The 21,488-nt window shown below is 39.3% G+C and overlaps 2 protein-coding genes across 3 annotated transcripts in view; one reads left to right on the plus strand and one right to left on the minus strand.

Moving 5' to 3' along the window:
- Window positions 1-821: 821 nt before the first annotated feature.
- Window positions 822-8,889, plus strand: ZC3H12B (zinc finger CCCH-type containing 12B). The gene is made up of 5 exons (XM_050901849.1): window positions 822-1,583; window positions 5,100-5,239; window positions 5,984-6,218; window positions 6,309-6,415; window positions 6,967-8,889. Exons 1-5 carry the CDS (start codon window positions 973-975, stop codon window positions 8,385-8,387), a joined length of 2,514 nt encoding a protein of 837 aa, XP_050757806.1. The 5' UTR covers window positions 822-972; the 3' UTR covers window positions 8,388-8,889.
- A 7,328-nt stretch (window positions 8,890-16,217) lies between these two features.
- LAS1L (LAS1 like ribosome biogenesis factor) overlaps window positions 16,218-21,488 on the minus strand; it is a 47,322-nt gene continuing 42,051 nt past the window's right edge. For both annotated transcript variants that reach the window (XM_050901574.1, XM_050901573.1), the window contains exon 13: window positions 16,218-16,642. In XM_050901574.1, the coding sequence (XP_050757531.1) occupies window positions 16,552-16,642 (91 nt within the window). In that variant the 3' untranslated portion in view covers window positions 16,218-16,551. The remainder of the gene's footprint in view (window positions 16,643-21,488) is intronic.

Here is a 21,488-nt window from a genome sequence, read left to right on the forward strand (position 1 = left end):
ATATCTAGGTCTTAGTTTACCATTTTATCTAAAACATGCACTGCTGTAGGTGCAATTCCTTTTAAAAACTATTTTTCAAAGGCTCCATGATGTCAGTTCAGCCCTTCACAGGTCACTTGAATCTTCTAGTTTGTCAGACATCTCACTAGAATTCCTTGAACAAGTTTTCTTCTGGTACAAGACAAGAATTGTGAGTGTCTATCCTGACTTTCTGACAAAATGCAGTAATATCCATCCCCGATCTTTGGAATTTTCAGTGCAGTAGGTCAGTAAACGGAGCACAAGATGATCGTCGTGTAGAACCTTTGTGCATCTTGTTATTGACCTTTACGTGTCTAGCAGACAGCTTGCAGTAAACTTAACTTGTTGGTTCGGATAGTAAACCCTTACTGAAGGAGGCTGAAATGGTTTGTGTTAAATTTTGTGCATACGGGAACTCCACAGTTGTTCCTGATGTAGACAGGCTGTTCCTGCATTCGAAGGCTGTAAAGACAGGTTTCTAGTGAAAGTGGTGGGTCACCCTTTTCTGTTTTGTTATCTTTAAATATTACTGAGATACTCCATTAATTCCAGCTGTAAGTTTATTGTGTGGGAAGTGCAATTTTTTTGTACGTAGAGTAACTGGGGGAGGGAAAGAGAGTTTAATTTGTGATTAAAGAGACAACATAATTATATGCTTTATTATGATCAGTTTTTACACAGAAATGTGAATGACTAGGGACCTCTACTGACTTGTAAACAAAATCATTGTAGTTGAGTATTTCGCAGAATTTGTCAAAAGCTAATTTTTTTTTTTTTTTTTTTGAAGGAACTTCATGTTGGTGTTGTTTATGCCAGAACATAGTAAGCAAGGCAAATTAACTCCAGCCTCGTGTAAACTTTTAATTGGCCAGCACAATGCAATTGAGTATGAATTCCAGGTGGCTTTGGAAATGAAAGAGAACTGAGCTCTCTGGCTGGAAGCTGAACGTGATGACGGCCTGGTCTATGGTAGGGAAGCTGAAAATGGAGAAGAGGCACTCCAGAGAAGACAGAAATGTGGAACAAGATGCTGGGGAATGCAGTGCTGAATCTGAGGAATGGACGAGCTCAGAAAGTGAACCTGAGCAACCATACTTCAGAAGCAGCTGTAGCAATACTCAGTGGAGAGAAAAGGAGGTTTCCACTAAACCACATCGGCCGCTCTGTCGGTCCCCTTGTTTGGATCGCCCAAGTTTTTCACAGAGCAGTATCACACAAGACTTGAAGCTAGACGAATGCAAAACAAATTTGGACAAGGAATACCAAGCTAAAATGGATTTTGCTTTAAAGCTTGGGTATGCAGGAGATCAGATCCAGGCTGTACTGAATAAATTGGGAGCAGATGCCCTCATCAATGATGTTCTGGCAGAGCTTGTGAGACTTGGCAACAAAAGTGAATCAGAGGGACAAAGCAGTGCCAGCAGTACCACTAGTACTCTGGTGCCAAGAGGCCCTTGCCCAAAGGAAATAGCAAGCCCTGAATTGTCACTTGAAGATGAAGTTGTGGATAACAGTGATAACTTGAGGCCAATTGTCATTGATGGAAGCAATGTGGCTATGAGGTGGGTCTCCCTGTCACAGCATTTGAAAAGAATGAATCACTAAAATATCTATGAGAAAAATCAATATTGATGGCAAAGTCACTTTAAGTCATGTAGTATATTTACACTGATAATACATCTTTTATGGACTCTTTAGTCCAGGCTTTTAATTATGCTGTTCCTCCTTTATATGTAATCTCTATTCCAATTCCCCTCCTCCCCTTTTCAAAACAAGTTGTTGCCTCAAATCTTTTGTTCTAGCAATCTAGCTGTAGTGTGCTTTTGTGTGAATGGGATTAATTTTTTGAAGTCCTTGAACAATGTTGAAAATTATTTTTCTTCAATGTGCAGAGGCAACCAAATAGGGGAGGAAAACATGGTTCGTTCTAAATTGACGTGCAGTGTATGCTGATGATATGCAGTGGACTTCAGGGTATTTGAGCTCCTGCTGATCAAGCCTGCTCAGAATTCAAAGCCATTTAGCTGTGTCAGTACAGGGATATGCATGAGCTAAACGTGCTGACTCACACAGCTATGGTGCTTGTAATTTCAGACTCGTGTGTACACACGTGCACTTGGCTGCTTGGGTCAACGCTGACTCAAGAGATATCTGCCCTGTGCCACTTTCGAGCATGTCTGTAGAGTACACAGTTCGGCTAGCCAATGATCTGTTTATCGTTGAGAAAGTACGATTTTCTATGAGGGAGTTCTTTAAACAGTCTGCTTAGTGATCAGTGATACCAAGATTTCTTCAGGTAGTGTTTGCACGATAGATTTCCTTTAGTATCAGCTTGCTCCTCTAAAAGAATTTGTGATCTGAATTATTTCTTTTTCAGTGTATTAAGAAAACTCAGATTTTTATAGGTGTATTGAGTATTCTGAGTTTTGAAATACATAAACTTCCCAAATCCTGTAAGAATATTTTATATACAGGATTTTCCAGTGCCAAGTTGTGGTTACATCAGTCCAAAAGATATTTCTGTAAAGCAACATCACCAATATTGGATTTAACTTTTTTCTTTCCTTTTTTTCTGTGCCTGTTGAATTTGCAGTCTCTGTACTGCTTGAGTTACTCCCAAGTGTAATGTGGCAGCAACCGGAGAAAAGTGTGTGTGTACTCTTACTGCTGCATAGCTTAGAACTGATGCTCTATTTATAGAATCACAGAATATCTCAAGTTGGGACCCATAAGGATCATCTCGTCCAACTCATAACAAAATGCATATGCATCTGAAAATTTAAAAGGATATTAAATTCTGTAAAATCTGAAATGTATAAAAATCTAAAGAAAAATGCTTTAGCAACATTGTGGCTTTCTGTATTCATTATTTAAGTTGCAAGGATTTGGACTAGGCTGGTGATCCATAGGCCTTAGTTACACAGATGGTATTAGAGCTGCCTGCCTTTCGTCTGTTTCAGTGTTACTTCATGTAACATTCTGAGCCCAGGAAGAGCATGCATCTTGCTACGGGCCAGTAATCTGTCATGTTGTTCTATAACAACAACAACAATTTTGAATGATAATCCATAGAATAATGCTAAAGGCAATTTTAATAAGATGCAAATCTCTTAATTATGCAGCATCTGCTTTACGGACTGAGAATATCTGAAAAGAGCAAGGGTTATACACTCCTCATGCTTCAAAATACTGCAATTATTGACGATGCAAATGGAGGCCTTGCCTTTACGGTAAAATGTGTTATGTTGTAACTGAAAGGTGGCTATATATGGAAAATGGAACCATTTCCATTTTCAGTATTGACATTTTCTTGAAGTAAACAATTCTGGGAGATGCTACACAGAACTAGCAGCTTGGAACAGGATGGTGCAGCAGCTGGATGCCGCTTTGTGTACAGTCAAATGCCAGCCGCTTTAAGTAGTGGGAGGAGGACCTAGCATTACATAGTGCCACAAAGCCTCCTTAACCACAGCCAACTGCGTGGACTGCACACGCACCTCAGGGCTGCTACGGCAGAGTCCTCTCCTGTGTTTTCTGCCCGGCACTGCTACCTAGGCCCCTGGTGGGTTTTTTTCTGATAGGGAGCGCCATTAGTGCGCGTGGCGTGGCCTGCCCTGCCCTTACCGCATTCTGTCACCCTCCCTGACCTGGTCACTCAACCACTTTTTCGCGGTGAGGATCTCACGCCTCAATACGACATCACTGATGTGATTCGGTTAGCACCTTTTGCGATGGATGGAAGTCTCGTAAGAAATAATGACTGGTAGGTGCCAAACTAACTAGGCAGCATCACTGCTATCGTAATTGATGAAAAATTGCAGCTGTGTTGAGAAAGGGGGAAAAAATTTGAATTAATACATTTTGAAGAGCGTGCATCAAGGAGCATAGCATTGGCTTACTAGTCTACCCTTTTCAAACGCCATTTTGGAAGTAGTTCCCTTTGCTAGCCAAACTGAAATGTAACAGAGAGGGTTGTTTTTGTTTGGTGGTTGTGGGGTTTTTTAGTAAAAAGGGCAGACCCATTTTTTTTTCTCAAGTAGTTACGATATTCATCGAAAAGAACCAGAAGCCTTAGTTTTTATTATTCAATTATATGGTGTAGCAATAATATACAGTCCGTTTTTCAGACAAAGAAAATGTTGGCTTGAATCTAAATATGAAATCCAGCCATAATGCAAAGATCTCTCTCTCTCCCTCTCGTCCCTCTGTAGACTAAGGATATTATAATGAAATGTCATCTTCTCTTATATGTGTGCTTAGGTATTCAGGCATTCCTAAACTATTTCCTGAGAGGATTTAAAGCCTGATTCTTTAGTTCACTCCATGATAGGTGCACCCATGAGGTAGACTGAATAAGATTCATAATTAAGATTCTACTTAGTTTCTATCAAACCTCTAAAGAACTTCTTTCTTCCTTTGCAGAAACTTGTTAGGCCATTTTAAAAATTAAACCCCTTTATCTGAATTGTGTGCTGTTTTCGAGACTCCTGTGTGTTTCAGAAAACAAATTTTTGATGGGGGCAGGGCTTAAACAACTTTGAGAGAGTTATTTCTTTCCCTTGAGGAGAAAAAGTCCTAATAAAAAATGCAGAACACTTATTATTAAACGTATTTTTTTAATCTAGATGTTTAAAAGCACCTGTCACCCATGACAGCCAGCATTGTTAGTTCATTCCTTTTTTGTTATCGATAACTTTTTATGGTACTATTTAAGGTAAGCTCAATTTGTTGGGGAAAGTGATGTTTTTCATTAGCTCAGCTAATAAAATTAAAAAGCAGAAAAACTTCATGTTTGTTTTTGGGATAGTGAAATGTCACCATTTCTAGAGTTTTAAGTAGCAGTGTTGCTGTAATCTGATGGCTGAATAGCTCTGGACAATTGTCTTTTTCCAGTTCTGTGAGCTGGTCTAATAAATAGGTTTACCTATCTTTACAGACTTTGTTTCCCTTATATCCTTAGACCATGGCAGCTTCAGAGGGAAAAAAAAACCCCAACCCAAAACCACCACCACAACAAAAACCAAAACCAAATGTAACTTTTATCCTTGCTGTTTCTAAAACTGTTTCATGTTCTTCAGCCATGGGAATAAAGAAGGATTTTCCTGTCGGGGAATTCAACTAGCTGTTGACTGGTTCCTGGAAAAAGGACATAAAGATATCACTGTGTTTGTACCTGCGTGGAGAAAAGAACAGTCTCGACCTGATGCACCAATTACAGGTAACAGATCAAGATTTTCTTTGACCCCTTGGTTAAAAAGAAAAATAAGTATTGCATTAAGACACAACCATGTCATCTTTTTGATGGGTACCACATACTGGGCTGCGGATGTGATGTTGCACAATGATGCTGCACTCATTCTTTGTTTGAAAACACCGTTTCACTGGTGAGGAAACAAGCATTTAAGTACCTGCACCTGTAAACAATGCTGGTTTTTTGTAACATTACTGGATCATTTCAACACTTTTGAGATGTAGTAGTCATAATTTTCCCATTAGCAAACATTGTTAAGCATACAGGAACTGATTCTTAGTTGCTGGGCGAGTATAAACTATCAGGCCAGGGACTCATTTAGTAGGATTATCTCGAACACTGAAGAGGCAGTATGTGTTTTGACCCATAGAAAGTACTTACGTTTTACGCTAGGCTAACAAGGTGGCTATTGTAATACAGTAACAACCGAGTTCTTGACGTGTTCAGGAAGATTGAGTAAAGGTACATGGTTGTCTACAGAGGAGTAGAGTGGTTATGAAGCTTAAATATTGAATATTTACCCAGTGCTTTGAAACCTCAGAAATATAATGGCACTCTGCATCGAGGTATTTTTTAATGATAATGGAGACCGTATACAAACATTAATTACAAAATACTTTGTCAGAAAAGAGGGCAAGAAGTTTCGTATTTCAAAGGCTGCATTTCTTTCAAAACTTTTTTAAAAGCTGCTCAACAAAAATTATTTTACAGATCAAGAAATCTTACGTAAATTGGAGAAAGAAAAAATTCTTGTTTTCACCCCATCTCGAAGAGTTCAGGGTAGAAGAGTAGTTTGCTATGACGATCGATTCATAGTAAAACTTGCTTTCGACTCAGATGGCATCATTGTATCAAATGACAACTATCGGGATCTTCAAAATGAAAAACCAGAATGGAAGAAGTTCATAGAGGAGCGGCTGCTAATGTATTCTTTTGTGAATGACAAGTAGGTTTTTTTTCTTCAAAAGTAAAGGAATTTTCGAATTCAGAATCCTCAGTAAAAACTGAAGTTCACATTTCATTTCTCTCCCCTTAGATTTATGCCTCCTGATGATCCTTTAGGACGCCATGGTCCAAGCCTTGAAAATTTCTTAAGGAAAAGGCCAGTTATTCCTGAACATAAGAAACAACCGTGTCCTTATGGTAAGTGCCTAACTCGGATTGATTTGTTGTATTCAAAGGTAGATGAAGCAAGCAATTAATTAACATCTTGCCATTACTGAGGAAAAAAAAAAGACCATTTTTTCTGTTGCCATCCAAGCACTGTATCCATTTTTATACCCTTCATAGACATATTAATAAAAACAATGTAGCAGAAAATTAAGGGTTACCAGATATACCTTGTGGATAACACAGCTTTTTGCTATTTTCTTCTGGTTTGTATTCAAGGAAGGAGATTCGTAACGATACAAACTGTGTTAGAACTGTTTTGTTTTATATAGCATTGAGTATGTTGTCAGTATTGACATCATGAGCCAGTAGGAAGAAAAGTGATGTGTTGCCCTTGATGCAGCGATATACGTGGATACAGGTAGCAGAGTCTGTGGCTGCCTGTATATACAACATATATAATTATTCCGTAGGCTGTTAATATAGAAATGTTACTATTGAGAAGTGGTGAAAGATATAAAGATAGCAACTGGTGGTATTGATTCGTTTTTGGTTTATTTAACCCGAAAACACTTTTCTTCCAGGTAAAAAGTGCACCTATGGGCACAAATGTAAATATTACCACCCAGAACGGGCAAACCAGCCTCAAAGGTCAGTAGCGGATGAGCTTCGAATAAGTGCCAAATTATCTGCTGTGAAAACTATGAGTGAGGGAGCCTTGGCCAAATGTGGCACAGGGCCATCCAGCTCCAAAGGAGAAATCAGTTCTGAAGTGAAACGCATTGCCCCAAAACGTCAGTCAGATCCAAGCATTAGATCAGTAGCTGTGGAGCCTGAGGAAAAGTTATCAGTAGCCCGGAAGTCCGAGGCCAGCTCTGTCCCGTCTCTGGTTTCTGCATTAAGTGTACCAACGCTCCCTCCACCAAAAAGCCATGCAGCCGGTGCATTAAATACTCGTTCCGCAAGCAGTCCGGTGCCAGGTTCCTCACAGTTCATGCATCAGAAATCCTCACTGGAACATATGTCCAGTGTGCAATATCCTCCTATACTAGTCACCAATAGCCATGGCACCTCAGTTAGCTATACTGACCAGTATCCCAAATATGAGTCATTGGGGGACCATGGCTATTATTCCTTACTCAGTGATTTCTCCAACTTGAGCATAAGTAGTATCCGTAACACAGATTATTACGGGGCTGATATGGACCAGGGGATGTATTCTAGAAACTCAAGCCCCTGTCCTGACAATTGCTTAAGCCATACAAGTAATGATTCTTATTCCTCTTACAATGACTTGTATCTGGGTGTAGCAGATGCCAGTCCAGAAGACAATGTGAAGATCCACAGACTGCCATCGCAAAATCGTCTTCAGCCTTTTTCCCATGGTTACCATGAAGCCTTAAATAGAGTTCAGAGTTACGGAACTGAAGAGCCTAAGCAATCCCTTCGCAAACAGTCAGTTTCCCACTTAGGCCTACATGCCCAGCATCCAGTTGTTGGAGCACGGTCCAGTTGTCCAGGAGAATACTCTGTGCCTCAACATGTTCATCCATCAGCTGCACAACCAAGCCGTGCCTTGGTCATGACAAGAATGGACAGTATTTCTGACTCACGGCTTTATGAAAGTAACCCTACAAGGCAGAGAAGACCACCTCTCTGTCGAGAGCAGCATGCTAGTTGGGATCCATTACCATGTGCGTCAGACTCTTACACTTACCACTCGTATCCACTGAGTAACAACCTCATGCAGCCATGTTACGAACCCGTAATGGTAAGAAGCATGCCTGAGAAGATGGAGCAACTCTGGAGGAATCCCTGGATTGGGATATGCGGTGAGCCACGGGAACCTCATATCATCCCAGAACATCAGTATCAAACATACAAGAACCTCTGCAATATTTTCCCTCCAAGCATTGTCCTCTCTGTGATGGAAAAGAATCCCCACATGACAGATGCACAACAGCTGGCAGCTATGATTGTTGCCAAATTAAGAACAGGGCGTTAAAGCATTACAGCCTCTTTTGGATAAATGAAACTATACGGCATATAGGACCTGGAGGAAAACCTAAATGAAGAAGGAAGGGGCCAATCTATTGTAAATATTTTCTACTAAGAGTAGAAAATTCTGTACACAGTAGCAATCATATATACGCTGAGGCACTATATAAGAGTTGATTGTATTGTAAATTTTAAGATTTTAAATATAGGGATTTTTAATAGTATTTTATAGGAAATGCATACCTTGCTGCATGGATAGCTCATTGAGAACTACAATGTCACGTTCAGTGTCTCAAAGCTGTTACTACAAAGTTATTGTTAGCAATTATATTGCATGTATTAGTGTACACTTTCAATTTGCTTATAAATACCTAATCGGCTTTTAAAAGTATGCTCTATACACACCCAGATGACTTTTAGTGTTTCAGCTTTGTCATTTGACACTGCCTACTGGCATATTAAATATTGAAGAAAAAGTAACCTTGACAAAAATTAAAACACTCAATTTGTAAAAGGAAAGACTGATTTCAGCTTTTGAATGTCAGTATTGTTGTTGGTACTTAGATTTCAAAACTGTTCCCCAAGAGTTTGAGTATCTATTACATTGTCCAATATGTTGGCTCAATCCAACAGAAGCCAAATACTTTATTATTAAATTACGACCAAAACATTAAGGAGCGTGAAGGTGTGAGTGCCATTCAATGAACTAAAAGAAGTTTAACTGTAGCTTCTCTCTTCAGAATCGCCTCTCAACTGTGCAGTAAGCAGCTGCTGGCCCAGATGACTAGACAAGCTGAAAGTAACTTGTCAGTTTTATATGTAAATTGGATTACTCGACCTGAAGCAGCGGAAACTGGATGTTAACGTGGAAGTTCATCAGTAACTACAGCCCTTCCTCTGGGGGCGAGGATGGTGTTTGAGTGAGCCTAACAGTCAAGATGGCTGTACAAGATCAACTTGAAAGGGGGTGGAGGGGGAAGGCTGCTTCTTGAAAAGAGATGCTACAGTTTGGGTTTGTGGCAAAGCTGGCCTGGTTTTTGCTCTTCAGATCCACGCAAAGGTGTGCATTTGCCTCATGAAGGCTTTTAGAGTTCCTGTTTCAACAGGTGAGATAATTTTGTGTGGCATTGTTTGCGCAACTGGTATCTTGCTCAGGGTGGGAACCTTTGTAGCTAAATGTCTCCAAAAGAGGCGTTTATTGTTTTTTAAGCTGCACTGACTGGACGCCCTTTTTTGAATCCACTGTATATTTCAACATTTCGAACCATTACTAACTCGATATGTCTCGAGCTAGGACTTGTTGACTTCTACTGTAGTTTTTTTCATGAAAGTTGAGAAGGCCTGGTTTATGGCCTTTTGTTTCTTCATGAGAAGGTGTGACACTGCCTAAATGTTTCTTACTGTGAAACACACGGAACGTGAGGCTGCAGTCAGGGTTGTTTCTGGTGTTTTGATAATGGCTTGCATGCTGCTTTCTAGTTATGTTTGTCTGAGAAACAAAATCACATCATTTCCTCCACTTGTGTTACTGTAATGGTTGCTTTGATTCCAAATATCTTGTGGGCTCTTTATCATGTGCAAATTATGTTCCTGTCATATAAAACCAAACAAACCAACAACGAACCACAATTACAGGTGCAACTACAGTTAACTTACTGATATTTGATAATCGTATCATTTCACACAGGATAAACATTCTTGCATTGGTACAGGTAACATACATAATGACCATGTCATCATGTATTTAAAATGAGTTAACTTGAAGGTGATTCTGTATTTACACTTGGTGTTTACAAAGAACTTAAGTTTCAATTAGTTGGTTATCGTCTCTGTTAATGGAAAAAGATAAATCTTCAGACATTTGTAACAGTTGGGGAAAACAGATTTAACTCTTGACCAGTTTTCAAAAACATTTCTTACTAACCAGCATTTTATATTTTTAATTTGCAATTAATTCTTATTCTCTTCTCTTGCATGGTATAAGCAGCTGAGAGCAAAGCCTCAAATAACCAGAAATGACCTTTTGTTTGTTGATACAAATTGTATCTCTTTTTCTTGATTGTATAAAAACTGTGTATAAAAAAAAAAGATAATCTCTAGATTAACTTCAGTATTACATTTTCACCACAATGTTTGTGACACTGTGTGTCACAGGGAAGTAGCCCATGAGTAATTATGGATCTTTTTTATTTAAAATGGGCACTTGTAGTTTATAGACAAACAAGGACAACTTTTCAGAACCAGTTTACTACGTGCACAGATACTGTGTGTACACCTCAAAGCATTACATAGTTATCTTTAGTCTATTTATTAAGCAGATACATTCTTGCACTAAACTTTATGTAAAAATGTTGCTGTTAACTCATCTGCATGTGTTTAAAATGTAACAATGTAACTGCTATAGACCCTGCTTTATTCTTAACAGATTAATTTATAAATTATTTAGGTATAAAATGAAGTTTATTGTGCACTCACGTTTTCCATCTTGCATGGAATTAAATATTTGTATGTAGAAAAATGTTTGTTCCCTTCTTCTCCAATTATAAAGATAAGCTATTTTAAGAGAGGTTTAGTAGGTGTTTTTTGATGTTTTCTAATGTGGAAAACGGAGCAGAAATTTCTGTATGAAGTGTTTGGGTGGTTTATGGAGATACTAGTTTTTGTAGGATTTGTCTAGTCATTTTAATTTTCACTAACTTCTGTCTTACTGATAGAATAATTCCTTTTTAAACAATGGGAATGCTATGCCAATACAAACCCAGCAAACTATTTCCCTAAGGCACTTTGAAGGCAGATTGTCTTTTTCTAAGAAGCTATTGGCATCTATTGTGCATAGTTACAGAATGGGCAGTGTAGCCTTGTGGAAATAATCTGCAAATTTTGTGCTCGTTTGGTCCTCCTTAGAGGTCACGAAACTTTTGTATGTGATGTAGTCTTTCCTAATCAACTACTTTTAAGTGATAATTCAGTCATCCACATCTGTTTTCAGGTATGTTTACAAGCCAATTCAAAACACTGACGCATTCATTAATCTTCAGCGCATAAGCTTAGATTTCTTCTTACATGGAAGAGTTGATCTTATTAACACCTGTTAACAACATAACTGTCTATATTGTAAATAAAAGACTTCGTATAAATGCTCTTTTTGAGAGCATGGTATTTAAATGTTTTTAAAACTGTAAGAGAACAGTTCTAGAAACTATATTTTAATAAAATCCATGAAATTACAATTCTAGATGAGGAGGAAAAAAAAAAAGCGGGGAGGTAAAATCCTGGCCTTCTGCAATCAGCAAGAGTTAAGCAGTAGACTTCAGTGCTTTACTGGGGCCAGAGTGCTCTCTGGGAGTTCTGATTTACTTTCATCTTTAGCTGTATTACTTTCACATAATTTGTCACTTAAAAGTGTATAACCTTAAATTCATGAATCAAAAATCAAATGCTTTATGGGATGTCAGTCTAAGTTATTTGATGTTTTTTTGTAAGAATTACATGTCAGTAATATATTAAATTGTACATACAGATGATTTCACTACTGTTAGTCCTGTTGTTGTATTAAGCTGCAGTAATTGGCTTTATTCATTTGTAGAATTAAACATTACTGTTTAATGGTTGTAACATTTTATAAATCTCTTTGGGTTTTTTCGGTTGACCCAAATATAATGTAAGTCTTAATGACAAAATGAGTGAAAATGGATGTTAAACCAGTATGTGGTATTCGTAAATCTCTGTAGTAATAAGCGTGCACTGCTCCAGTTGCTGCTGCATGTAACAACTCATTCACTAGCATGAGTCTGTTCAGCTTTTGTAAAAATGCTTTAACTGTAAACTTAAAAATAGAAGGTTGTGGGTATGGTTGCTTAGAACAAGCAGAAAGATCCCCATTAAAAAAACCAAACAAAACCAAAACATCTATCTGAGTGCCCCCTACATACTTTTAATGCCATTTTGCCTCAAATCGTGAATTTTGGCGTTTTGAAATTCTTAATTATAAAGTCAGAACATGCAAAGAATCTGTCCAAATAACTTGGTGACATGCAGGTATACCTGTGATGTATACCAAACCACAAAAAGGAACACTTCAAGGGACATATTTTGACTATACCGATTTTTAAAACTCCATGCTGAAGAGGAGGTACATGCATCATTTCTGTGAGACTTTGCTCCACAGAGTTGAAATATTACTTTATCTTGACTCGCCCAAAGTTTACCTGAAGCATTAGTACTATAGGACTCATAATAGTCAGATCGTTAGATCTGTCACTATTTTATTTCTGTGGTGAGTGCTCAGCTTTAATACTCCTCTTACGTACCCAGAGCTTGTCCGCGTGACAGAGCCCTTATTAACTGTGTTTCTTGCAATATTTCAACTGGAAAAACACAAGTGCACTGTCACTTAAAGTATTCTCATGCCAGTGTTTGGTTAGCCTTTGAAGAGCTATTATACAGTATCTATGATTTTGGTCTGTGGTATTTAAAGTTTGTAAATGTATTAAAAGAATTGAGAGAAGAATCTAAAAGAAATATAGGCTATTACCTGTTCCCCCCGCCCCTGCTCTGTGTAAAAGGTTTGCACAATTATTTAATAATATGAAACATGTTATACTTTATATATATATATAAATTTGCTATTTAATAAAACTGAGAGCCATTGGATTATTTGTTTCTATTTCTATTTGGTTTTATTTTGTAACGCTCTTTAGGTGAGAGCCCCAAAAAGCTGTTTTGTCCAAAACAACTGTTGTTGTTTGTCCAAATTATTTCTCAGTATTTTTAGCTGATTTACTGAAAAATACCCAGATTCTGAAATCATACATAATGCTCAGATTTTCCATCTGTGCTTAAATCTGTGAAGGAACAGGACAAGAGTTTTACTTTTCTTTAAAAAGCAGAGAAAAAAGTGCTATTTAGGTCCCGCTGTCTTGTCAGAACAACATCCTTTGTATCATCTCCTCCATAGTAAGGGGAATGATTGTTTAAATGGCGAAAGAAAAATTGCGTAATACAGAGATGGACAATGCCATTTATTACCATTGCTTTGACTCAAACTGCTTTAACTTGTTGGGGGGGGCGGGGGTAGTAAAGCTAACAAAAGGAAAATGATATACAAAGATCATCTCTGTCTGGATTTGCCTGAACTTCTCACCGTTACCATGTTTGCTCTCACAATGGCCAGGAACCAGGTGATTCAGAAGACAGCACAAAACCAACCAAATACCTGTATTACAAAGTTGCTTTTTCTGAATCCCAGGCCCTTTGTGCTTAATTTACATCCTCAAGTATATCACTCCTGAAAACAAGTACTAATTAGGTTCCACGGGATAGTCTTACTGTTCCAGTTTTCTCCCCAAAACTGTAACCCCTGGGTAGAGCTGAAGTCCTTGTCAGAGTAGCTGCCTTTGGGAATGAGAAAACAGAACATTAAAGACTTGAACAGCTGGGAACAAGTTATCCTAATAAGATTCCACTACTCTATCCAATTACTTACATTGAAAAGAAATTCAAAAAGTGGAGAAAGCCAAAAGGGATCACAGGCCACAAAAGCAGTGGACCCAGGCCTTAACTTCCTCAGCAATTCCTGTTTGCATGATTTGTTCCATATAGTCCCAGCTTCTATCTCCAATCCTTTCTATAGCTTCCCTTTGGAGATGTTTTTTCAGACAGTAAAAATCTGTCTGGAGAGATTAATTTACAGGGAGAAAGCAGTCTCAAGAAGTCCTGCCCAACGCAAAGGAAAAATCAAGTAATGTAGGAATACATCAACATTGCCTTTCCTATCCCCGCTCAGAGTATGTTTCTAGCAAAGAAAGTAACTCGCATGTTGAAAACAAATTTTACCAAGTAAACTTTCATGAAAGGGGAAAAAAATTATATGTAGCACAGTATTTTGCCAGCATCACCCTTTGCTTTTTGAACTGTTATGTTTGCATTGACAGACCTCAGAAGTACCAAATACAGTAACTGTTTACTTGCTTTTTGTGTCATTTGAACTGGCTGGCTTTAAATGTTAAGGTTATCTATGCATTTATTATGTATTATTCATAGTAACATTGTCATTTGCCAGGCACTTGGGAAAGCAGCTACAAAATTGTTCCTGTGAATTAATCAGATCAAACGAACACCAAGTTTCATAATCCTGAACAGAGCAATACATAATTGTCTACATTTTACACTTTCGTTGTTTCAGTAGAAGCCCCTTCTTTACTTTTTAAAAATCGAAACATTTATGTTTCTTGTCTCCAGCCATTCTCAACTTCTTTTTTTCCCTCCTTTGTTTCAAGCCTGCTCCCCCCCCTCCCCCACCAGTAACACTTTGTTTAAAATTCATGCCATTACTATGGCTTCTCCTCAAGTCTTGGTGTTCTTTTTTTAAAGCATCTGGCAGATTTGTGCTTTTCTGCAAGTCACTCACAGCACTGTATTCAACTATTGTATTTGACTCTGCAATTAGATCAAAGACCAGGATTTTTATTCCATAATTCGCCAGGTGGGGTAGTGGCAGACACACAGGGCAGTAACTACAGCTGACGAAGAAACTATAGTAGCACATGAATTTACCAAGTAAACCTTTACCAAAGGGGAAAAAAGGTTACATGTAGCACAGTATTTGCCAGCATCACGCTTTCCTGTTGTGCTTGTTTGCATTGACAGACCTCAGAAGTACCAAATACAATACTTTAAGTAATTTCATACTCTACCAAATACAGTAATAAAAGAACAAATCTTCACTCAAAATTTCCTAAATAAGCTTGAACTGCTGGGTAAAAGGAGAAATTTCTAAAAATACTAGAAAGGGGAAGGGCTTACATGAAAAATCCCTCCTAAGAGAAAGAGAAGTTTGTTTTTTGCATTAGCACTGCTTGTTTTTAGAGAAGGAAATGTACAACGTATCTTCCATTTTAAACAACTTTTGGCTGTCTGGTAAAGAGTAACTGCAGTAGAACAGCACAACAAAAAATTAGAACAAAGAAATACTTACATTATGGACATTTAGCTAAGCCTTTACTTGAGAGCCAGCCCAAAGCATCCATGAAGTTGCTGTTCTAAACTTGCAATTCAATCCTATCTGATGTACTGCTAAAGTTGTACGTCCCTTTTTGTATCTCTTTCTACAGAACATTAGCACATAATGTCAGCAGTAGCTCTAAAGAACCAAAAAGATTCCATTTCACAATCCTGCACTATGTTCCTGTTTCTGTTTAGTTTGTAAATACTGCAAATTATTAGACTGACTCAGAGAAAGGCTCTGTCTTACCCTCTAGCAGATATACTCCAACAAATTCTTACTGAGGAATCCTGCAATAAATATATGCTTAAACTCCTATTTTTTGACAGGTAATTGCAAAAGCCACCAAGTTCCAAGAACCTTTAATACAGGTAAAGAAAACTGAATTTAGGAAAAACTAGCTGGAAGTCCTTTTTCTCAACAACTTTCCAACAAGGTACTCAAGTCCATTTCCGCAGTAATTACACTAGCTCTCAGCAAAGACCACAGTATTAGTTATCAACCTCAGCAAAATCATTAACAGAAACAACATCAAGCAGAAAACTTTAATTAAAAAGAGATAGTAGTGGCCTCAAGACTATCACTTGAAAAAAATGGTGAGAAAAAAAATTTTCAAAGATATATGCACTACAGTGCATTCAGCCATGCTATAACTAGGCGTGATCCCTAAAGCTTCATGTGAAAACCTAGCTAGATGAAAACTGTAGCACAATCTTATCCTGGCAAAATCATGCAAACTCATACAGGACAATATTAGCGTCACTGAAACAGGAAGGGCTAACGAGGACCAGAGGACACTTTCCAGAATACCTGAGTGAAAAAGGAAAAACAGGATCCAGAAAGAAGGTTTGCCTTCAGTTGGTTGTATTTATTAACTATGAAAAAAATTAAGGAACACTGAGGGATTCCGAAGTACTCTAACTGTATTTGGCAAACATCAACTAGAGCTAAAAGTTCATTATAGTGGTTAAGCAAGACAATGGTTACTACACATGGAATTTAAAACACACCACCTTTCTAAAATACTGATTCTACATGGTAAAAATCAGTAAATCTTCACCAAAAAAAAAAAAAAAATCCTGGAGTGGCTATTTCCCCATCACCATTACTAGTTCTTCCATGCCACTTATCTTGTGCAATACCGAAAGCCGCAGAGCACTCTGCTGTCCTAGAAAAGTTGAAGGCCACTTTTTATTTTATGGAAGTCATTCTGGGTCCATAACAATCCTCCTGTCACAGGAATATTCAATTCTGCAGAGCTGTTAGAGGAAGAGAAATAAAGCACATAAGTACTGAGCCGATTTAGAAGCTCACATCACCAAAGTAATTTTGATACCACTTTAAACTTGTTAACAAGTTTTATTTCCAAAACAAAATGTCATTTCTCATTTTTAGCTCTGAACATTTAGCTGCTGGAATGTCCTTACTTTTTAATCAGTTCGTTCAAGAGAGGCAACAGTCCCGAGGTGCCAAAGGTACCAAAGCACAAACCAAAGGACAGGTTACCAGTTACTAACAATTGTGAGGGAGACATGACTTCAGAAATAACCACACAACAATTTTCATCTGAACCTTCATCTGTCCTTTGCAGCTAGGAATACAAGCTAATCAGGTGAAATGCTAACACAGCAAGTGGTCGACATGAAAACAGTCTGTCACAAGTTACAAATGTTACAATGCCTATACATTCTGCACATGGAAACTAGCCATTCCCATGGCTTCACAAAGAAGTCACAAGAAACTAGTGCTTTTACAGAGACTTTAAAGGAAGTTGTTGTTTGGTGACACCCACAGCATGCTAAGTAATTTCTAATTTTAGAAGGTGGCTCACTCAAACAGGCGTAAAATCCCTTTTCATTGCAGAAGTTACCCAGTTAGGGCTGAGTCCCAGGAGATCCCCCAAAACAACGACCCATTTACATGACTCGCTAACACAGCTTACAAAGGAACAAGTAAGATTTTATACAGTGTTCCCAGGCATAAGGCACTGTCAAACACAAGGCTCAAAGAACAGTTGAAGAACATATGTAAACCCTTCCCCACCCAAAGTTTTACTATGTGAAGGAACTTAAGGGTTTGTTTTATCATTTTTATTCATTTTATGAGAATGCTGAAGGTGAAAACTAAATTTTATCAATAAAACAAATCTTTAAAGGATCCACTTGAAACCTGGTATCTGACATTGTGAAGGACAAAAAGGGAAAATCTGGTTGTCTTGTGCATGTTTTTCACTTTCTCTATTCCTTATGCCCAAGGAGAGCTCATACACTCCTAGCTACAACCTAGCATCCTCCAGGATAAGAATATATTCCCTGCCTACTCACTGTCTTTACCCTTCAGCACATATTAACCATCCCTCTCACCAACCTGCTTATGCATCTCATCCTTAGGACAACAAAATCCAGTCATTATCCATGACCGTTAAATGATGAACCCCATTTTTTAAATGTCAGTGCAACTGCTTGATGCAATCCCTAAAGCAACTGCATGTCAGCAACTCCACCCTCAGAAAACTCTCCAAGTGGTCATTATTTGCCAAATTTGCCCCTGCTGTCAGGTAAAACTGACACTGGGAGTAAACAAAAAGCACTTACGCTTATCACAAAAAACAAAATGTCTGCCTGAGGATGGCAGCAGCTATTCAAAGCTTCAGAGGTTGCCACAGCAACACTAAACACAAACTTTGACAACACACATACAAAGCACACACCAGAAAACCCACCAAAGAATCTTTCAGGACCAGGGAGGAAGGAACTGTAAGCTTTTCCAAAGTATCCAACCATCACAGGAACTTATGTCTCATGTTAAAATAAAACCAAAAACCTCTGGAGACAGAAAATAATTTCTGCAAACAAGACTGAGATGTTTGGAAAGTTTTATTTATACAGCAACTTCAACCTATACACCGAAAAACTCAGTGCCTTTTCCAGATGTTCAGCACTGGAATAACTGGCTATACAGCAGAGGCTGCTGTTCAGAGCTCCTCAGAGACAGATAATTTCTCCTTTAAGGTCAAACCACCTCTTAGACACTCCCTGTTCAGATGAAACACTGCCAGAGGCCTCACAGGCAAAGCCAACATAGAAACATCACAGCTATCACACTCAGTGTAATGACCCAACGGTCTTCCTCTGGCTGTTGGAAACTATCCTGAATTCAGCCTGCTAATGGGATAATTCTTCCTCTGGCTGTTGGAAACTATCCTGAATTCAGCCTGCTAATGGGATAATTCTTCCTCTGGCTGTTGGAAACTATCCTGAATTCAGCCTGCTAATGGGATAATTTTTCCTCCCTTGTGAGGTATACTCATCATTCAGGACTTCACAGAGCTGCTGTCATTCCCAGGACAGGGACTCAGGGGACAGACACTGACATCATTCTCTGCCTTAACTGTACCGCATGAAGGTTACCAAGAGCCAGCTCATCACAGCAGATCAACCACTTTTCAGGAGGGATGAAACTAGAGTACCGCCAAGCAGAGTAAGAGTACGTTATTACTTGGGATTCAAGGGAGAAAGTGCCTTTTCCATGATCAGTGCTACTTTGTCCCCCAGTCACTTGCTTGCCACTAATTTTTTCCAATAGTATATCTGCAAAGACAGCTAAATACGTGACAATGGAGTACAACCTCAAAACTCACTGGTTTTGGCTGGATTCAGCTCTTTTTGAACTATTTTGCTTCTCTGAGATTCAGGCTATTCTGTTTTGGAAACAGCATGCTTGTCTTTGGGAAGATCTGATGGCAAACCAGAGAAACTGTGTGTAAAGGGTTCCACAAGAGGCCAAACTGTGTGGTAAGTGGCAGGCAGAAAAACAGGAGCAGGGAAAGAACAAAAAATTACTTATCCAGCAACCTTGTGGGGGAAAACTTTGTGGATAGCTAGGCTGCTGCTTTCAGCGTAAGGAAGGCACATTCTCCAATTTTCTGAACCTCCAGAAACAACAACAAAAGCAGAAAAAGAAGTGAAACACAGGAATTGAGATGGGCTCTTGACTGTCTCAAGATTTGAGTTCATCTTTAAAAGGGAAAGGACATTGTCAGCTGAAACTTATTTTTCCTGGTATGTAATCAAATTTTGCTACAGATTCATCGGAACTATTTAGTAAGAAGCACAGACCTCAAACAAGGCAGGCAGAATTCAGGCGGATGTTAAATAACATAGATTAAACGCATCATATGATCACCAAGCGCACCATTCTCATCTGTGGACCTGGTGAATTAGGGCTGCAGCAAGAGGTTCTGCTTCTGTTACATGACTTATCCAAAGCCCTTTTTCCAAATTAATGTCAAACTCCATGCTCCAGGAAACCCTTTCTGCAGCTTATTACCTTCATTTGCTTTAAGTCTGTGGAGCCAGAAAGACAAAGATGGCCATGGCTTTTAGAAAGGGTGTGTCCTATTGCCTATGCTGCAGCTGCTTTTTCCAAGCATCTTATGGATATTTTCAAAAGCGTCACATTTTCACAATCTCTTACACCATACTGCGGTACCCCTACAGTGAGCCTGCTGGAACAGCTCTCTGCAGGCAGTGAAGTTGGAGGGCAGTATCAAAGAAGAAGTAAATAGCAAACACTCCTTCTGGAATAGCCCATACAAACCCCTTCTGAAGGGGAAGCAGAAAACCCATGTAGCTGCAAGACAGTGGACAAAGTTTCTACATACAAGAATACCTGAGAAGCAGCCAAGAAAATCTGCTCCCCTGTGCCTCTGGGCAAGTCAGACAACCTTTCTGGTGCCACATGGCCTTTGGCAAACGGAGAAGCTGCTATGCAAGGGAAGTAAGAAGAATGAACAAGCTGCTGTTGTAACACTCCTGATGAAACATGGATTGTTTCCAGGCTCAGCTCCAGGAGTAAATCAGGTTCTCCTCCTTTTTATTTCTGGTAACAACAGGTTTTCCTCATGTTTCTTTTTGAGCTTTTTTCCTTGGCCTCCTGCCAGGCTGTGGTCCGAGTGGCAGAAACTGTCTGCCCATTTCACCCGCACAAAGAGATGCAGAAACGTGTTAGTTTTGGCCTGGTATGTGCTTTTTCATTTTCTACATGGGTATTTTCTAGTAATATGAGCTGCATGACACATTACAGGGTTCAAAAACCAGCCAATTGGAAGCAGCACATGAGGAGAAAAAGAAAACCACCTCCTTGGCTGAATATAGATGAAGCTCTTGCAATCGCTCCTCTCTGCATCTTAGGCCACATGGAAAGCAATTATTGGGGGCAGAGGGGAAAGCAACACCTGCTGGCTTTTTTCAGAGTCTGCACAATGAAGCACTGAAATCTATATATCTGGCTTGCAACTTTTTAGTTTGCAATCAATATGCAATCAGTCCTCACCATGACTAAGTCATATTTCAAAATGCAGTCCAGGCATCTTCCTCCAAAGGAACCTAGTGCTACTGATAAGGGAAGGAAACAGTAACTGGTCAATTAGTTTGATCTAGACCGTTGCAGAATTTCATCTGCCGACATGAGAAACACTTTTCTTTTGACAGATTATTTGCTGCTTGTGACCCACTTGCTGAAATGGTTTACTAGCAGGCCTAGAAAGAACTCTCAGTCACAGAGGTGAAAGGACAGCAAAATACCTGCTAACTGCCGTGGTTTAGGGCCAGCCGGAAAAAAAGCACCACGCAGCCACTCACTCACTCCTCCTCCACAGCAGGATGGGCAGGAGAAAATACAACAAAAAACTCGTGGGTCGAGACAAGGACAGGGAGGGATCACTCACCACTTATGGTCCCAGGCAAAACAGACTCGATTTTGGGGAAAAAGAAACCAATTTAGTTTGTTACCAATCAAATCAGAGTAGGATAATGAGAAATAGAACCATATCTTAAAAACACACCTTCCCCCCGCCCCTCCCTTCCTCCCGGGCTCAGCTCTGCTCCCGATTCCTCCACCTCCTCTCCCCCAGCAGCGCAGGGGGCGGGAATGGGGGTTCTGGTCAGTTCATCACACGGTGTCTCTGTGCTCCTTCCTCCTCAGGGGGAGGGCTCCTCACACTCTGCCCCTGCTCCAGCGTGGGCTCCCTCCCACGGGGGTCAGCCCTCCATGAGCTTCTCCAGCTCAAGTCCTTCCCACGCACTGCAGTCCTCCACGAACTGC

Source organism: Gymnogyps californianus, chromosome 9, assembly GCF_018139145.2.
Source record: "Gymnogyps californianus isolate 813 chromosome 9, ASM1813914v2, whole genome shotgun sequence".
NCBI classification, from domain to species: domain Eukaryota; kingdom Metazoa; phylum Chordata; class Aves; order Accipitriformes; family Cathartidae; genus Gymnogyps; species Gymnogyps californianus.